Raw genomic sequence first — 16,865 nt, 5'->3', positions numbered from 1 at the left:
TAAAACATGTTTAGATGTAGATGTTTTATATATTGAATATATTATTTTATCGCTAAATAAGCTGGAGGCCCGAGCACCGTTACATGTTCATGTTGTTCTACTCTTATGTGCAACAACTTTGAACCAATCTCTGGTTTCTTTATCACGGCCTCTGTCATCATCAGGTGCTCCTCGAAGTGAGAGCGCAGTCATATATTGTGATAAATAGAGTTATTGATCAATGTGCAAGAAATGACTGATGCTTTTCTCCCTATCGACCAGCTGTGTGTGCAATATAAACCACCAATGCCACTTCTCTCTTCCAAGCAGTCACTGTGTGATCAGACCTCTGATCACACAGGGGGGGGCGAGAGTATTAAAGGGATTGTATGATAGCAGCAGATGCTTCACAGCAGTCAGAGCTGCTTTGTCCTGCCAATAAAAGAAGGATTTGTCCAGTAATTAATGCTGATCTCCATGTCCTGCTTAAATATCACCGACGCCATGTCTGCTTCCATTTTCCCCTGAGCTAAGGTAGCTAACGTTTGTCCAATAACCGTGCGGTTATTGAAAGAGAAGAAGCCATGTGCAGTGAATGAAGCGGCGATAATAAGAAGGGTGAAGTTGACCCTGTTTATTAAAGACATTTGCATGAGTTTCATCTTGTAGTCATCGGAATGGAACTGATTCCACTTTCAGCTTGGCAGACGGCCACATTGTACGCCGCCCGAGTAATCGATGGGCTTTATAGTGATGCAGCAAAATCTGAACATAAAGTATGGCGCCGCTGAGCTACGTCAGCACAATGCATTAACCGTGTGCAGCGCTGTCTGAAGATGACGAAGCCTTTTAGTTCCTCTTTATTAAAATGATCTGCGTTCATATGGAGACATCTTTATATAAATTACAAAAGAATGTCGCATTGTGTCTTTTCTACTGTTGAAAACTGGATATTAGTCAGAATGCTGTCTGGACCTGAAGCCCAGCCCCCCCGCGAGGTGAAATCAATGTTCAGAGATTAATGAAGTGGGTTTTAAGTTATAACCAACAGAACCATTTTTAATTGCTTTATGAGCACCTTGACCGATTTATTCCCATCTTCAGGTGTCATGTCAGCAAAGTGCAGCAACAGGACAAAAGTATTACAGATTCAGCTTTTCAGATACAAAACTGAAGCTTTTCATTCATTCAAATTAAGGTCATTTGTTTTTTTATTCTGTATCCAAAGCTAATGCAGCACTGGGCACAGAGCACTAACATTTCAGATGTCAAACCTCTGCGTTTTCCACCTTTCAGCATCCCTCTGTCTTCAACAGGTGAACCTGGTTCTGGACGATGGCCGGTCTCTGGGTCTGATGATCCGCGGGGGAGCAGAATACGCTTTGGGAATTTACATCACCGGGGTGGACCATGGCTTGGCAGCAGAGTGCGGAGGACTCAAGGTATCACTTCAATCTGTCGCTGGCACACCGTTACAGTAAATAATACACGTCCTAAGGGTCCGTGCCATCCACAATAAAGCAGTGTCTGAAGCGCTTCAGAACACTCGGAACAGTCCGCAACGGAAAACAAGTTAAAAAGGATCACACCTTTCACACTAAAGCCCCCCCACATGAAAGAAAGGCACCATTTCTTTCATGAAACAGAAGCTGTAGCTGTAAGGTTTCAGTGACGGTATATGCAGTAGCAGGTAGTAAACAGATGGAACTCAACAACTAGGTGTGAGTAAGGTCAGGTCAGGTTTTAATTAGACGGATCAGGCTCTATCAGAACCGGGTCGCTCTATGATGAGAGCTAACTGCCGGGACAGCGGCTGTACTTGGTTTGTGCAGAAAGTTACCATCTCTCACCAGCACTAATATTTCCTTTAAATGCTTCTTGCATCGATTCTGTCGTAAGACGAGTTGTTCCAGTGCTCCGTTTTCTCCATTTAAGAAACGAATGCCTACCCCAGGTTAGTATCCGTCAAACAGCTTCTCCTCTTCATCGCCATATGTGCTATAAAAAGAATTGCCGGATGACGCTTGAAGAAAATTGGTAGTGGCATATGCCATTTGTTGGAGTTGTGTTTCTGAAGGGGCATCACGCCATCAGCAGTAATTAATGCTGCAGTCAAACAAATGCAACGCTCTAGAATTGTTTTTCCATTTGAATGAATGCATTCCTCTCCCTGAGAGGCTGCAGCTGCAATAGGAGATCCTCGGTTAAACACTTTATGATCCTGTGAACATTAATCCAGGACAAATGAACCATACCTCCTATGATCTGGGTAGAACCCGATCTTTTATTTTCGGTGGTTGCCCCACCCCCCTGCAGCGTGCTCGGCTTTGAACCTAATGCTTACAGATGTGTTTCTTACTGTGACATGGCAACAGAGCGAGAGCGAGAATAGATGTGTCCTCCCATGTGGGCTCCGTTTCATGCCTGTTACAGACAGCCAATTACAGACACCGATTAGAGGGCCTACACAGGTGCACACACATGCTATAGAAAGGGTTCTCATTAAAAAGAGTGACAGGCTTGATGGAGAATAGAGAGGCTTTATTTTTGCTATTATATATGCATTTCTCATCTTTTTTTCATGTTTATTTTCCTTGCTCATATTCTAATGTTCTTCATTTCATTCAACATTGCTTCTGCTGCTCCACTGTCATGTGCATTCATAAAGATGCGGTTTGGAAATTGACTTCTCAGATTGCTTCTTTGCCTGAATCCCCCCGTATTTTCTCTCTGTTTGGTTCCTGGCATCTTTGCATTTTAAAAAGGAGTTTCGTCATTTGCATAAGCTGCAGTGAATATGAGGCGGTATTGTGAATATCCTGGTATTTAACATCTGTATGGTATTTCAATAGGGGAGAGCGGGCCATTTAATGGACCAGAACCTACCTGTAGAGCAGATTGTATCTCCGTGGAGATAATTATTCTATATAACCATCACTGCCAACCTCAGTCACCGATGTCTGACATTCTCAATGCCATATTAGGCAGCATGAGAAATGTCCTGAGGCATTTGTAAAATACATGGTATAATACAGTACTACTACAACTAGTAGCATTATTCATTATAGTACAACAATTGTGGACTTACTGCACATTTTGGCATCCAATACAGTATATACAAAAAAAACTCATTTGTAACAGCATGTAGAGTGAAAATTGTGTTGTAAAACACCCTTTAGGCTGCTGTTCTGCTAAATATCTTACAAACCTTTAGTCTGTTATGCTTCATAATGCATTTAAATTCTCCACAACACAAGTGTGTTTTCATGAATCACACTTAGTGAAAAGGTCACGCTTCTTTTAGCTAAATCTGTGAGACTGAAATATGATCAACATTGAAGCAGCATTAATGTTGCTGCATCATGCAGTCATGCCTTCTGTCAGTGTTTTAGTATTTGTGACTGCTGTCAGCAGGGAGGAATGCTGTACCGTCTTCAGGTCCCTAAAGGTTGATAACGTGTGATCCGCAGTGATTGTCCCAGGTCTTATTGTCTTATACCTATAAAAGGTTCCTCAACAACAGCAAGTCAGTGGACGGAAAATGTCGAGACAAAATTCTCCTTCTGTGAGTGTGTATCCGATCTGATAAAGTGAAGGCTAATATTTGTTATTTGTTGTGTCGGCAGGACAACCGTTTCTGAACAATATTACTGATTCAATTATTCAGTGATTGTTTGCCCCCATTCTGTCATCGTATTTCTACGTAAGTCTTTAAATGTAAAGCTCTTTCCTTCACTGAAGGCTCTTACTGGGTCCATCGTGTATTTGTTGGTTTCCTGCTCAGCAGAATGATGCAAGATCAAAAACACACCTTTCTGTATTTACTGAGGTTGTTGTGTTACTGAGCAGGATCAGGCTAAGCCACTACGCTTATAAGCAACATCATATATCATAAACATGATGAATTCCTATGACGCCCTTTTGTTATTCCCAGTAAAAGGCATCTGGGACTGTCTGTGCTGAGCGGGAGACGACGCTCCCTCAACCGGACGCTGTCTGTCTCCACGCTAGTCGTCACATTGATAATAGGATGATGGATCGCTTGCTTCGCTTCCAGGGTGGCAACGCTGACACCAAGATGTCACTCCCTCACCTTTCTGTCTTGGGGGAAATCCTAGCATTTACCACGTCACTTTACGTTCTGGTCTCTTTTGATTCGTTGTAAAATAAAGTGCAGTATAATTTATGACAATCAATCAGCGCCCGTTTCACTGTAGTAACTAAACTCACCTGTGTTGTAGCTTGACCTGCTCACTGTTTGACCGATGCCACTCTTGTCTGAGTTTAACTGGATAAAAAAATAAACAAGACAATTACCTTAATTTCCTAAAATGGGAAATGTCTTTATATAGTTTGGGGATGGATGGATGATGGACTGCTTTATATACCCGGGGGGGGGGGTAAAGCGTGAAAAGGTCAGCGCTGCCCACTGCCCTTCTGTCGACATCTGCCTCATTAGGTTTAATGTAATTACAACGGATGGAGAAAGGTTATTCCCACTGGGATCCGAGAGCATAAAGGTAAACACAGAGGACATGGGACACCGTTCCTGTTGGATTTCCTCAGGTGTTCTAATAATTAAGGAGATTCAGCCGAATTCAGAAAGTCAGAGTAAATGCATTCAGCCCGACTCCAAACATGCACACACAAACTTTCTATGCACGCGGGTCGAGTCTAACTGAGTCATGAGCGTTCCAAACACGAAGCTGCAACTTGGCCAAATATTGTCAATTTGCACAGAGGTGATTTCCTATCCTCCCTGATTACAGATCAATCCTGCTGAAAGAGCACAAAACAAATCACTTCTGTTTGTGTGTGTGTGTGTGGGGGGGGGGCATGTGTAGGTGTGTGTGTGCGTGTGTGTGCGTGTCTTTCTAACCGGAACAAGCCGCTTTAACAGCTTTCTTTCAGACGGGGAAAACTATTATCACAACGTAAAGAATTTTAACGATGCTTATTTGTAATAAAACTTAATGACGGAGTCTTAAACGAGTTTCTCTAGATGCTGGATGGTTAAAACCTGAATCGTAAACACAACTTCAAAACAAATCTATGTCATAGACTGAAGACTGAAGAATGGTATTTCATCATATTAATTCTGATCAGTTTAATGTTGAATATTTACCTCCGCTGAGGAGGTTATGTTTTCACCTGCGTTGGTTTGTTTGTTGTCTGTCTGTTAGCAAGATAATCCAAAAGGTCTGGATGGATCTTGAAATTTTCAAAGATTGTTCGGAATCCTATCAGGAACATTTTGGTGGTGATCCAGAAGAGATCCAGGATTCTGGATCACTTTGAAGATTTCGGTAACATTGCAGCCAATGGAGCTTCAAAATGTATTCCTCAATATGGCTATTGATTATTGTAGGGTGGGGACCCCTTTCTTACCACCGAATTTCATCCTCATCGGACCCACAATGTGGATACTGTCGTGATCCGGATTTTCCCATTTACTTCTAATGGAGGCTTTTTTTCAAAAAATGTATATCTTGTTTGCATTTGCATTCAATTCACTCACCAAAACATCTCAGTCATAAAGGGGTCCGATATGAAATATCAGGCAAAATGTCCTCTTGATCTGGTCAAGAAAAAAAACATTCAATATTAACTTTAAAACAATTTCTTTTTTTACACTTTCAATAATATCTCTTTGATTACCTCCACAAAAGAGGTTCTGTTTCTGCTGCTTTTACCAAGACACTGTGGAATTAGTAGTGGACAAACAGATTTGTTGTGTATCTTCAAAAGCTCTGGATCTAGATCCTGAAGAATCCGCCATTACTGAATGTGATTTTAGTGAATAACTTCTAAATGAATAATGATATCAACGTGAATACAATTGCTAAAGGTTTGTTTTAATGGTTAAGGAATCTAAAAATAAAGATAAAATAAATGTAGTGCAATAATTATTGGTGTAAATCCCAATATAGGGAGACTGAGGTGCTTTGCGGAGGTCTGCTCTGTTCTAGTGATTTTCTAGTTTATTGAATTAAAACCATCTCCTGAACCAGCATGCTAAGCCACAGGAAGGACTAAAAAATACTTTCAGTTCCTTGAATAAGACATAGATATATAAATGTTTCAATATTGTAATAACCTGTATCGCAGCTTCGGGGCTTTGAAATGAGGTTTGAACCTGACCTAGTACAATCCGTTTGTTGCTGTGTCCCATTTTCTCTCGCCCATCTCTCTGCCTCCTTTCACTGAGGTTTAAGAACATCAGAATTGTGAGTCTCTGATATGACAGAGATCCTTCATTGTTGCTGAGGCGCCTGCAAGTTCTTTTCAATGACGGACTATACCTGAGCTGCTTTTCTCATCTCCCACCAGGCAGTAGGTGATAATCCAGTCGGAAAATTGAAGAGATGCAATGAAAAGCAACATCAGGCCGAACGAGGTGTGATTTTTATCTCCTCCCAGCGTCCTGGGAGAGGATCGCATTCACATTATTATATTAGACACATTCATAGCTATGAATGCGTTTAAAAATTCACCTATTTTTCTCTCGGAAGTCATTTTTTTGTGCTCAGTTCTTAACACCTCTTAACATTTCCAACTGTCTTGTAGTTAACTTTCATTAACTTTGTTGTGTATCATGTGTTTTTAGAGCCTATTCCATGAACCAGTGACGAAACTTTAGACGGAAGACAAACCGAATGTGTCACACACGCATGGATAAACTCAATCATTTGCAAGGGATTACAGAGTGAATCATTAGTCCTACTGGATGACAGGTGGGATGTATAAATTACATTAAAGTCATCTTAAATTATAGCACTAGATCACAACAAAGATTTAGTGCTTTAGAGTCCTGAGGTCTGTTCTACAGAGACCCATGAACCTTCTGCTGTGATTGGTCAGGGGGGAGAGGGGGGGCGGGGGGAGATTAATGTAAGTCACGAAGAACTACTGACCTTTGGTTTTTAATAAATGTGATGCATATTTTCCAGCAATCTTCTCGGGGTCATGCATATTTTACCATCTGTTTGTATCCAGTGATTCCATTTCCTGTCTGACAGCAGGCTGCAAGCAGCCTCACTACAAATTCATCCCAGTACTAGTTGAGCATACGGCAAGTTCTTACTGGAGGTCTGACTAATTAGTTTCAATGACAACACCTGGAGCAGTGACCTTTCACACACTCACCATCGCTTTGCTCGTGCTGCGCGGAGCATAGCGATAAAGCACCATGCAACCGGCGAAGAGAAATGATTAGTAACGGTGCAGCTGATAAAGGGTTAGCTTCATAGTTCACTTTAAGTGTGTAGAAGAGGAAAGAAAAAAAATGTTGACCATGTTAGGAAGGGGATAAAAAACATATTTGGAGCTTGATGACACGTCAAGTTGCTGCTGATAAGGACAACTTGGACTAATCCAACGTTCCCAAAGTGGAAGAGGAAAAGAGATTTATGGCTCCTGCAGGGGAACTTCTTAACTTCGTGCTGCTGCAGTCGAAGGAAATATCAAACATGGAAACGGTATTTAGACCAAAATGTTCAAATCCAGGAGCACAAAACAAAAAGTTGTAAACAGACAAAACATGTAAAGTTTAAATATTACCAAGAGCATTTTATTATCAATATTGCATCAGTAAATGACTACTTTCAAAATGTACTGCCCAAACTACGACCAAGCTTTGGCTATTATTAACATAATAAATGTGGAACACAACCACAATTGCTCCCGTTATTAGATCGTATGCTGTGTAACCAACTGGAGATAACTGGAGATAACTGGGCACGCCCTCAAACTCCAGCTTCACGCTCAGCAGTCTATCCGCCTCTATGAAGTACAGGAGGCCACTTTTTTTACATTTCAGTTTTATTGTAAGATGGAACTTTATTAGAAGGAACAAGAAGATGAGTCAACTTATTTTCAACCCAAACAACAAACCATCAAATGTATTAATCCACACACAAACAAAAGCTCTCTTTGGCACCTGGTCAGACGTCCACAGATTTACCGGTCGATAAAAAAGCTAATAAAATATTCATAATAACCATCAAGAAAACCGCATATCCAGATTAGTGCAACCATGCTGCGCAAGCTGTCATTGCTAAATGGATAACTTAACAGTAATCCATTGTGCCGGTTTGGTAAAGAATAAATAATGATAATATCATTCCTGCTAAAGAGAAGTGCAAACACAGCCGAGGACCCGCTTTGGAGTGTGTTTGTGCACCGACCCCCTGCAAGGACAGGTGTCAGCATCCGGCTGGCAGAAGTCAAACATTCTCGTCAAGCACACGCAATCGTTTTCAGTGTCCTTGTGCTTCTCGTATCTGTCCTTGAAACATAATGAGCTCTGATAACTGATACTGAATCTGTAAAAACATTTAGTGTTTGTGCGTTTCCAGTTAAATATCAATGGTCTCTGCGTCGCTCCATCCCGGCTCACAAGCAGCGGAGCCTCTGCTTTGGAACTCGGCTCCACCTGAGATTAGTTCTGGCAGCACAGCCGGATAATACTTCAAAGGCATTTATTTCCATGTTTAGATACGACTGCATGGCCACACCAGGAGAAGAAGAAGCTGGAAGAAGCTTCAGGAATAACCGTCACATTCCATTCAGAGAAGAACTGAAAGAAGTGGTAAACAAGGAACATTGGTTTCCAGACTCGCATGTTGACGACCTTATATTGCTGTCTCTGATTGGTTTGTGGCCATATGTGAGACCACCTGCTTACTTTAAGCCAATCCAACCCAAACCTCCGACAGGCAGCAGAGGATTCATGTGAAACTCCATGAACGGCTCATGTGAGATGAAACGAGATTAAACTGAGCCCTGTTTGCAGTGCGCTTCACTCTCGCTCCTGTGAATGGAAGCTTGGAAGCTTCTCATTATAATCGTGTGTCAGACGGAACCGGGTGTGACTGGGACGAGCGGCTCAACACATCCTCTTTCATACAGACTCGCCTTTTGTTGTAAATACTGCATCGGGGGAAAGGAGCGGCTGTCGTGGACGGCTGATGGAAAGTTGCTGCTGGGTTTACTGGAACCAAGGAACCTGCCAGAGAGCCGCTAACAGATATCATGTCTAGTTTATTCTGTGCACAATGGGACTCATTACACAATAGATCCAGCAGAAACATTATATCCTCTATCCACAATTCATTTGTTACGTCGGTGTTGTGTCCTTAGTGGATTTGTGAAATGATTTCACCAGATAGAACAGATTTGTCTTCGGGGGAAACGTTCCGCGCGTTCCTTTTATCCATTTGGAAAAATGTTTTATTTCATCAAAGTTTATAGTTTCAGCAGTGAGAAGAAAGCAACACACACATTGTCAGATTATTTTGAGTCTTTCTACCTCGTATTTCAATTGTCCAAATGAGAACCTCGAGGGTCAGAGTCGAAGATCACCACGCTCGTGATTAATTTGCTTAATCATGCCTGCATAGAAATGACTGCGACTGAACTGAAGACCCAGACGTCCTCTCTCTCTCTCTCTCTCTCTCTCTCTCTCTCTCTCTCTCTTTCTCTGCTTTCTTGAATGAATCCAGGCCTGTCTCCTCCCTGTGATCCTGTAAACACCGAGTCTCTAAGGCTTCAGTCCGTGCTGTAATTTTCCTTTCAAATCATTGTTCTCACGTTTGTTTGAATGAACCAAATGCTGAGAGGTATTTACATGTAGAAAACACTGGAGGGGGCAGGGGAGGGGCATTTTGAACGAGAGGAAGTAAAAACCTCTGTGGGACTGTGCTTTGGTGAAACGGAGCTAAAAGCATCTGTAAAGCTGCACATCTGCCATGTCCTGACGAGCACATGGAGCATCTGTGAACAGAGCAGACGCAACAGCTGATGCATCTGTGCCAGTCGTTTGTGGAGCACAGTTCTGTTTCCTCTCGGATGTGGAGCCTGGCTCTGACGGAGTTGTTTTCAAGAGCGTCTGTCTTCCAGCCAGCAGGACTCCTCTGTGAAAGCAGGGTGACAGGTAGAGGAACGCATCCCTGCCGCTCTCGCAATCCATGGCCCAGCGGATCAGCGCTTTGGGCCCACTATGAAGCAGGCTGGCCCGTCAGCGTTGTGCACAAACACATTGTCAACACGCCCACCATGTTGTCTGTCCTCACGTTAATGACGGGGATGCTTGGCCTGTTGTTCCCAGCGAAAACTCAATCATTTATTGTTGCTTTATTTCCACCCATGTGTCTATTTGGATCACAGAGTTCAACCCAGAAGCCCAGATCATCTGATTTGTGTCAGTTTCGGGGTCCTTGAACATAAAGTGTACCGCTTCCCCTAGTTTCAAAGTTATGGGAATACATTTTCATATTTGAAGTAACCTGATTTATAAATCCCTGTAAATCCGCATTAGGACAGACTAAACAATGACTGAAGCAGCAGGTCCTGCTGAACTGAGCTGAATGCTGGTATAGCACGAGGTCAAAGGGTAAATAATGTCCTTAAAGTCTCAGACTGAACCTAAATGAGTTGTCTGAACCCGGGAACTCCCAGTGTGTCTGCTAGTTTGTATTTAGGAAGCAATCACGGTTCATCTGCAGACACTAATCTCCCTCAATTTCTGCCCGTTCCAGAAAACAAAGGGATGAAGCAGTTGGAGGAAAGCGATATCTAATATCTTTGCTGCTCATCTGCCAAGTGGCAGAAGCTACGGTGGGACTATCAGGACACGCAAATAGAGACGAGCAGCAGTTTTCACTCTTCTCATAGAGAAATGTAATAATTAACAGAGAGGTATTAGATGTGAGGCGGCTCGGTGGCGCAGTGGTGAGCGCTGTTGCCTCACAGCGAGATGGTCGCAGGTTCGTCTCCCGGTTGTGGCCATTCTGTGAGGAGTTTGCATGTTCTCCCCGTGTCTGCGTGGGTTCTCTCCGGGTTCTCCGGCTTCCTCCCACCACCAAAAACATGCAGCCTAGGCTGATTGGTGACGCTAAATTGTCCGTAGGTGTGAGTGTGTGTGTGGCTGGTTGTATGTCTCTGTGTTGCCCTGCGATGAACTGGCGGCTTGTCCAGGGTGTCCCCTGCCTCTCGCCCATTGACTGCTGGGATTGGCTCCAGCTTGGCCCGCGACCCGATAACGGAATAAGCGGTTAGACAATGAAATGAAATGAGGTATTAGATGTGGAGTCGTGTTCAGAGAAAGTGCACGTTACTCTGTATACAAGTATTTGAATTCCTGACTGTGATAGTGCAGCTTCATCCATCCGTCCATCAGTCCATCCATCCATCCATCCATGACCACAGCAGTTCTCTGCTGCTTTCATCCCTGCTCCTTCCACATCAACTGGTTTCGATCTAACAGACTGCTGTGTCTGGAGAGGTTGGGCAGAAAGCAGGAGAAACGTGTTAAATAAAAGAAACCGGAGACATCCAGCCTTCTATCAACAGTGTGGGTTTAAATCAGCCAATAAAACTCCTCAAAAACGTCAGCTTTAAAGTCAAAGCTGCTCCATGTTCGACGGCCTTCAAGGTAAATTGAAGATCTTTCAAAAAATAACTTTCAACTTGAAGCAAGATTAAGGTGTTAGTTCCCATCCCTATACACCGTGGGCAAATCCTAATCTGTCTTTATTGAAATAGAATTGTACCCTTGAGACCAGGCTCTCCTTCTCACGGCTGACCCGTCCTATTATAATAGAATCATACGTAGTTGATAGAGCTAAATGGATATGGTCTGTAACTCGAGATTAATTTTTAACGACTTCTCATTATGAGTTGCTGTTTGTCTCTCAAACAGATGAAATGAAGACCTGAAAGCCACAGGGCTGAGAGAGCTGCAGGAAAGGAAGCATTTACGTGAAAGATAAACCAGCTTCACTGTCCTTAGCATAGCTTTAGGGATCAGTGGTAAGGAGCTGCCACTTTATCCCTCCGTCTCCTCTCTGGGTGTCCACCATGGTCTGTCTGCCACCTTCGTCTGTCCTCGGCCGCTGATCTACGGCACGGTACCAGCGTCCATATTCATGCTGCAGGATTTAAGTGGCACTGATCTCTTCGAGGTATCCTCAATATCCCTCTGAAGATGGATTATGCTTCTAATCTGAATGATTGTTCCCTTTTTAAAACGGATATAAATGCTTTACAGGTTTTCAGGCTTGTGTAAGTTTAGAAAGTGTTGCTAATTATACCGAACTCTAACCCTAACCTGCAGAAAATGTCTGTCATATAAATCATGTAATAATAGTCATTTATAGACGGTACTGTATTGATTATTACAGCTATTCCATAGCGATGTTAAGTAACAGATTTATATCATGGCACAAAGACAGCAAAAAGGTATTTCTAACAAATGAAGAACTATTGTAAATCAGAAGAGGAGGCCCTCGGCCTCGACAATCACAGTTAACTGGTGACGTCGTTGCTGCTGCTCTACGATAGATTTTTTGCAATTGATTTTTTAGGGGGGAGCAATTATTGCAAGAAGAACAAAGAGATGATGTAATTCATGACAGAGCAGTTGCCAAGTGATGCACTTTAATTTCCATTTCAATCCGTCTACAAACGGATACAATCTCCTTCTGTGAATTATTTGTAAGGCAGGACCTAGAAAATGATTTCAAGTGGTTCTGCTCTGTTTGTTTGTTTTTTGTCTCTAATACTGCCTGCTGATTGGTCGCTGTAGCTTGTATTAGAGTTGACATGTTTGCCAGGGTCATTGGTGCAGATTATGTTTCCGAGACTTTGGAGTAATGTGCCACCTGGTTCATCTGGTTCTGGTTCTGGTTCTGGTTCACCGCTCTGGTGGTGCTGCCAGCAGGGCCGTAGTCCAGAGCAATTAACCGAGTCCCAGAGTAGACGGCCGACTTGCTCCCGTTCAGTAATCGCCCCAGTGATGGATGACAGCGGCCTTTATGAAGGCAGCATATGATTTGATATCGGCAAACTTTCAATCCATGTTTTAAAATCCGAGATAAATGAAAATTGGCATTATTTTTCAATTCAGCTTTGTTTTTAATTTGATCGTGCAGACAATACTTTAAATTAAATTTCTTTGGGGTTTTTTGTCATTATCTAATCTTGCAAAAATGCTGATTATTACATTTAATATCTCTTGTGGATCCGGTCAAGTTTCAGCACAAAAACTGTGTGAAAGCTTTGAATTCTTGTGACGTGCCACCATGGTATTGTTCAGTTAGCCACTCAGTAGCCACAGAAACCTTTGGCCCGTGGTTCAGATAATGGGAACAGGCATTTATTCACTGGCACATACATGCAACAGTCAGGACTGTCACTCCCACAGCAGTTTGGCAGCAGAATTCTTTTCTCGTGGAAATCAGATTAAATGGCTGGTTTGCACGGACATCCATTTGGGCCTGGGATTGGGCCTTTCTTCACACACCTCATCCGTCTGGTGCTGGTGAATCCTCTGACTCATGATGCCGTGTGTTCACAGCTGCAGGGAGAACCACGTTGGATGTGTATCGTGTATCGTTGGGAGTTTGCAACCTGAGTTGTTTTCCTGTCTCATATCAAAAACATGTTTTCGTTAAACAGCAGAATGGATTAGAGCTTCTAATTGTATCCATCACTGCCATTGGCTGTCATTTAATTACCTAGAATGTGGCAATGAGACCGTGCCTCCGGTGCAACGTGGAGATTGATCACAAAAAAATGAAGTGCTTGTGAGTCGGGAGACTCGGGACAGGGCCCATCTCATCCCAAATGGAGGCGTAATGAGAGCAGAATAGGGAGAAGAGAGAGAGAAAGGAAAGGTGTCAGTGGCAGCTGGGTGATGGCAGCAGCGTTCATGAAACTCTAATGTCTATGCATACACAAGTTGTGTGCGTGTCAGTTTTTATGCTTTCTTGCAATATTAAAGGGGACATATTCTACCCTTTTTCCACAAGTTAACGCAGTTCTCAGATACATGTATGAAACATCTGTTCCAGTGTTTGGTCTGATAGCAAACAGATGCTGCAGGACAGCGTCCCTCATTTCTGTCTCAAACAGATGCTGCAGGACAGCGTCCCTCATTTCTGTCTCAAACAGATGCTGCAGGACAGCGTCCCTCTTTTCTGTCTGAACCCCAAATTGCTCCCAGTGGGCTGGCAGCACCTTGCATGGCGGCAGTTGCCCACTGGGGTGTGAATGTGTGTGTGAATGGGTGAATGGGTGAATGTGAGGCCTCATGTAAAGCGCTTTGAGCACTGCGAAGCGGTGGAAAAGTGCTATATAAGTGCGGACCATTTAGTCCATTTGATAATCTATTGTATCAAAGGCTGCACTGAGATCTAATAAAATAAGCACAGAGACAAGTCCATTATCAGACGCTATTAAAGGTCATTGGTGACTTTAACTAATGCTGTCTCTGTGCTATGATGAGCTCTGAAACCCGACTGAAAAACCTCAAATAACTTATTGTCTTGTAAGTTTTGGTTTTAGTTTTTTAATTCTTAAGGGGGCGATGGAGTCAAGCGTCGTGCGCATCAAGTCCCCAGCACCACCTACAAGATGATCTATGTGGGAGGTGTTGGGTCTAAAATGAATAAACCCAAAGAGGCCTTGCACCGAAGAGACGAAACGAGGCAAAACTGTAGATTATTAGATTTATTAAGACAGCTGTCAGCTGGGAGGGATGGAGAGACGCAAGTAGTTAGCTTCGTTCGGCTTCACCAACACACTCCGCCCTTTCTTGGTCGACACACAGTTTTTATAAGCGTGAGTAAGGACAAGAAGAACAGAGTGGCTCTGTCCTAACTCCTACTGATTGGTGTGTTATTGATAAGCACCAGGCAAAGAATGATTTGACAAACATCGGCTACTGAAGATCAGGAATACACAATGGAGTGCTTTGTCTCCACTCAGGCTGCAGACAAGATGTGTACGTGCGCAAATCACCCAGACATGAAGACTCCAACCTTGGGCAGATAGCTCTTCGAAACAATACGAAGCGTTCCCTTCTTCAGTCTAGTCAGCATATAACAGATCTCCGATTGTCACTAACTCAGCAGTTAGTCACATGGCAGAAGAAAACCGACACAGGGGGGGTTTGAGCATTAAAGAGGATTATACACAGATGTTCTGAGAAATACACAAATATATGGAACGATCTGTTTAAGCAACTTCACATTTCCCCCCTGTTGTGGATTTGGAAGACATCCGTGAATACAACCAAATGGCTTTCCGTAAACACTTCATTAACAAATCAACAACAGTTTGTCCATTATCAGGATGTGGCGAAAACCTCCCAATAAGGAAAAATTCCACAACTCCCCTACCGCTTGGTAGCAAGAACCTCATGGTCTGACAATGGACCAAATCTGAAGTTTTAAGGAAAAGACAGAGACAGTTAAACATCAGTGTCTGCGTGTACGTCAGGCGCAACAGCATCATAGTCATCCACTTGGATGAGGTTATACTGATACATCTGGGCAACAAACATTCGTGAGATTAACCTCTTGGACATGGGGATTACACAACATGAACAGAGAACGCAGAGAAATAAAAAAATCAATACTATGGCAATGAAAGGGCCTAACATTTTAAGGAGAACCTGATGCCATGACCCTGAGAACAGCCAGTCTAACCAGCCTCCTTCAACTTTGTCTTCCCGTGACATAGTGTCCCTTACGTTTTTCATGGTGTGCATTACGTCTACAATCGTTTGGTTCTCGTTGGGAATATATGTGCAACAGTGTTCACCAATCATAGCATAAACACCTCTTGTGGGGCTAAGGCCAAATCAACAGCCATTCTTGTTTGTAGGGCGGTAATAACATTATTCTGAGCTTCACTCATGATAATGGAAGCATTGACGAAACATTGGAATCTGTAATCTATGGTTCCAAGTCGAAGGCCAAGTTTTCCTACCCCTATGTTTGGGAAGAAAGCATGCGTAACTCGGTCTCCTGGAGACCAATACCTGTGTTGGTAGGGGACATTGCTACCCCAGATCGGATCATGTTCTTCAAAGGTAACAAAGCGCTTGGTCCTTCTAGGTGTAGGCAGGTTGGGATGTACTACGGCTGTGACAATGTAAGTATGATCTGAAACAATACGTGTCATCCCCAATGTCATTACAATGAGCTAAGTGTGTTTTGTCCAATGTTACTCCAAAACCTGTGATTGTGGCTTTTGTAAGTACAGATAGGCGTTTGTGAGTCAGAACTTTGGCTGGAGAAAAGGTTTCATTTACAGCATTCAAGGCATTCATGTAGGCGAAAGGTGTGGCATATAGGGCTGGTTGCCCCGTACGGTAGGTGAGACTGCTTTAGCTTGTTCCGCCACACTACAAAAGCTGAGATCACCAGCTTCACAAGGGAACTCAAATCAAAGGGACCCCGAGGGGTAGCGACAGTCTGAGGTTGGTGCACGGTGGAGTGATGCGTTTTCATTCACCAATCACTCTTTTCTTTGATCAGGAGTGTGTGTTGAGGGGTCGGTGGAGTGATGCGTTTTTATTCACCAATCACTCTTTTCTTTGATCAGGAGTGTGTGTTGAGGGGTCGGTGGAGTGATGCGTTTTTATTCACCAATCACCCTTTTCTTCTGGCACAGCTTCTTCGGTCAGGAGTGTGTGTTGAGGAGTCGACTGACAGGTTCTTCTATTAGACTATGGTGGCGTTCATCTATGGCCTACAGCAGGTGGTTACTAGCACGCACTGCTGGAGCAGCTAAAAATGTTTTCTAACAATGTTACTTGTCAGCCAGCGAGGTTCTGCATCTGCGCAGTGTCACTCGGGATCGGAGGTGTGATCTTTTGAGTGCGAGGGTTACTCACACGTTGCACCGGACACCGTTGTTAGTTGTGGTAGCACCTGCAGTGGGTGGCGTGCATCCCAGTTGCTCCTTCGGCGACCTTTTCAGCCGTGTGGGTCATCAGCTGAACTCGGAAGGAATCCTGCCACCGTTGGTGTTCCCAGGACGCGTTGGGTGTTCTTTACCCGCACAAAGTCTCTGGGTCCGATGTTCGGGCAGGTGCA

At 43.4% G+C, this 16,865-nt stretch overlaps 1 protein-coding gene across 1 annotated transcript in view; it reads left to right on the top strand.

The window, feature by feature from the left end:
• whrna (whirlin a) overlaps positions 1-16,865 on the top strand; it is a 92,682-nt gene that overhangs the window by 37,762 nt on the left and 38,055 nt on the right. The window contains exon 3 of the mRNA XM_068752980.1: positions 1,296-1,421. Within this exon, the coding sequence (XP_068609081.1) occupies positions 1,296-1,421 (126 nt within the window). The remainder of the gene's footprint in view (positions 1-1,295; positions 1,422-16,865) is intronic.

Source organism: Brachionichthys hirsutus, chromosome 19, assembly GCF_040956055.1.
Source record: "Brachionichthys hirsutus isolate HB-005 chromosome 19, CSIRO-AGI_Bhir_v1, whole genome shotgun sequence".
In the NCBI taxonomy this organism is placed as follows: Eukaryota; Metazoa; Chordata; class Actinopteri; order Lophiiformes; family Brachionichthyidae; genus Brachionichthys; species Brachionichthys hirsutus.
This window is presented reverse-complemented; position numbering and strand designations above follow the sequence as displayed.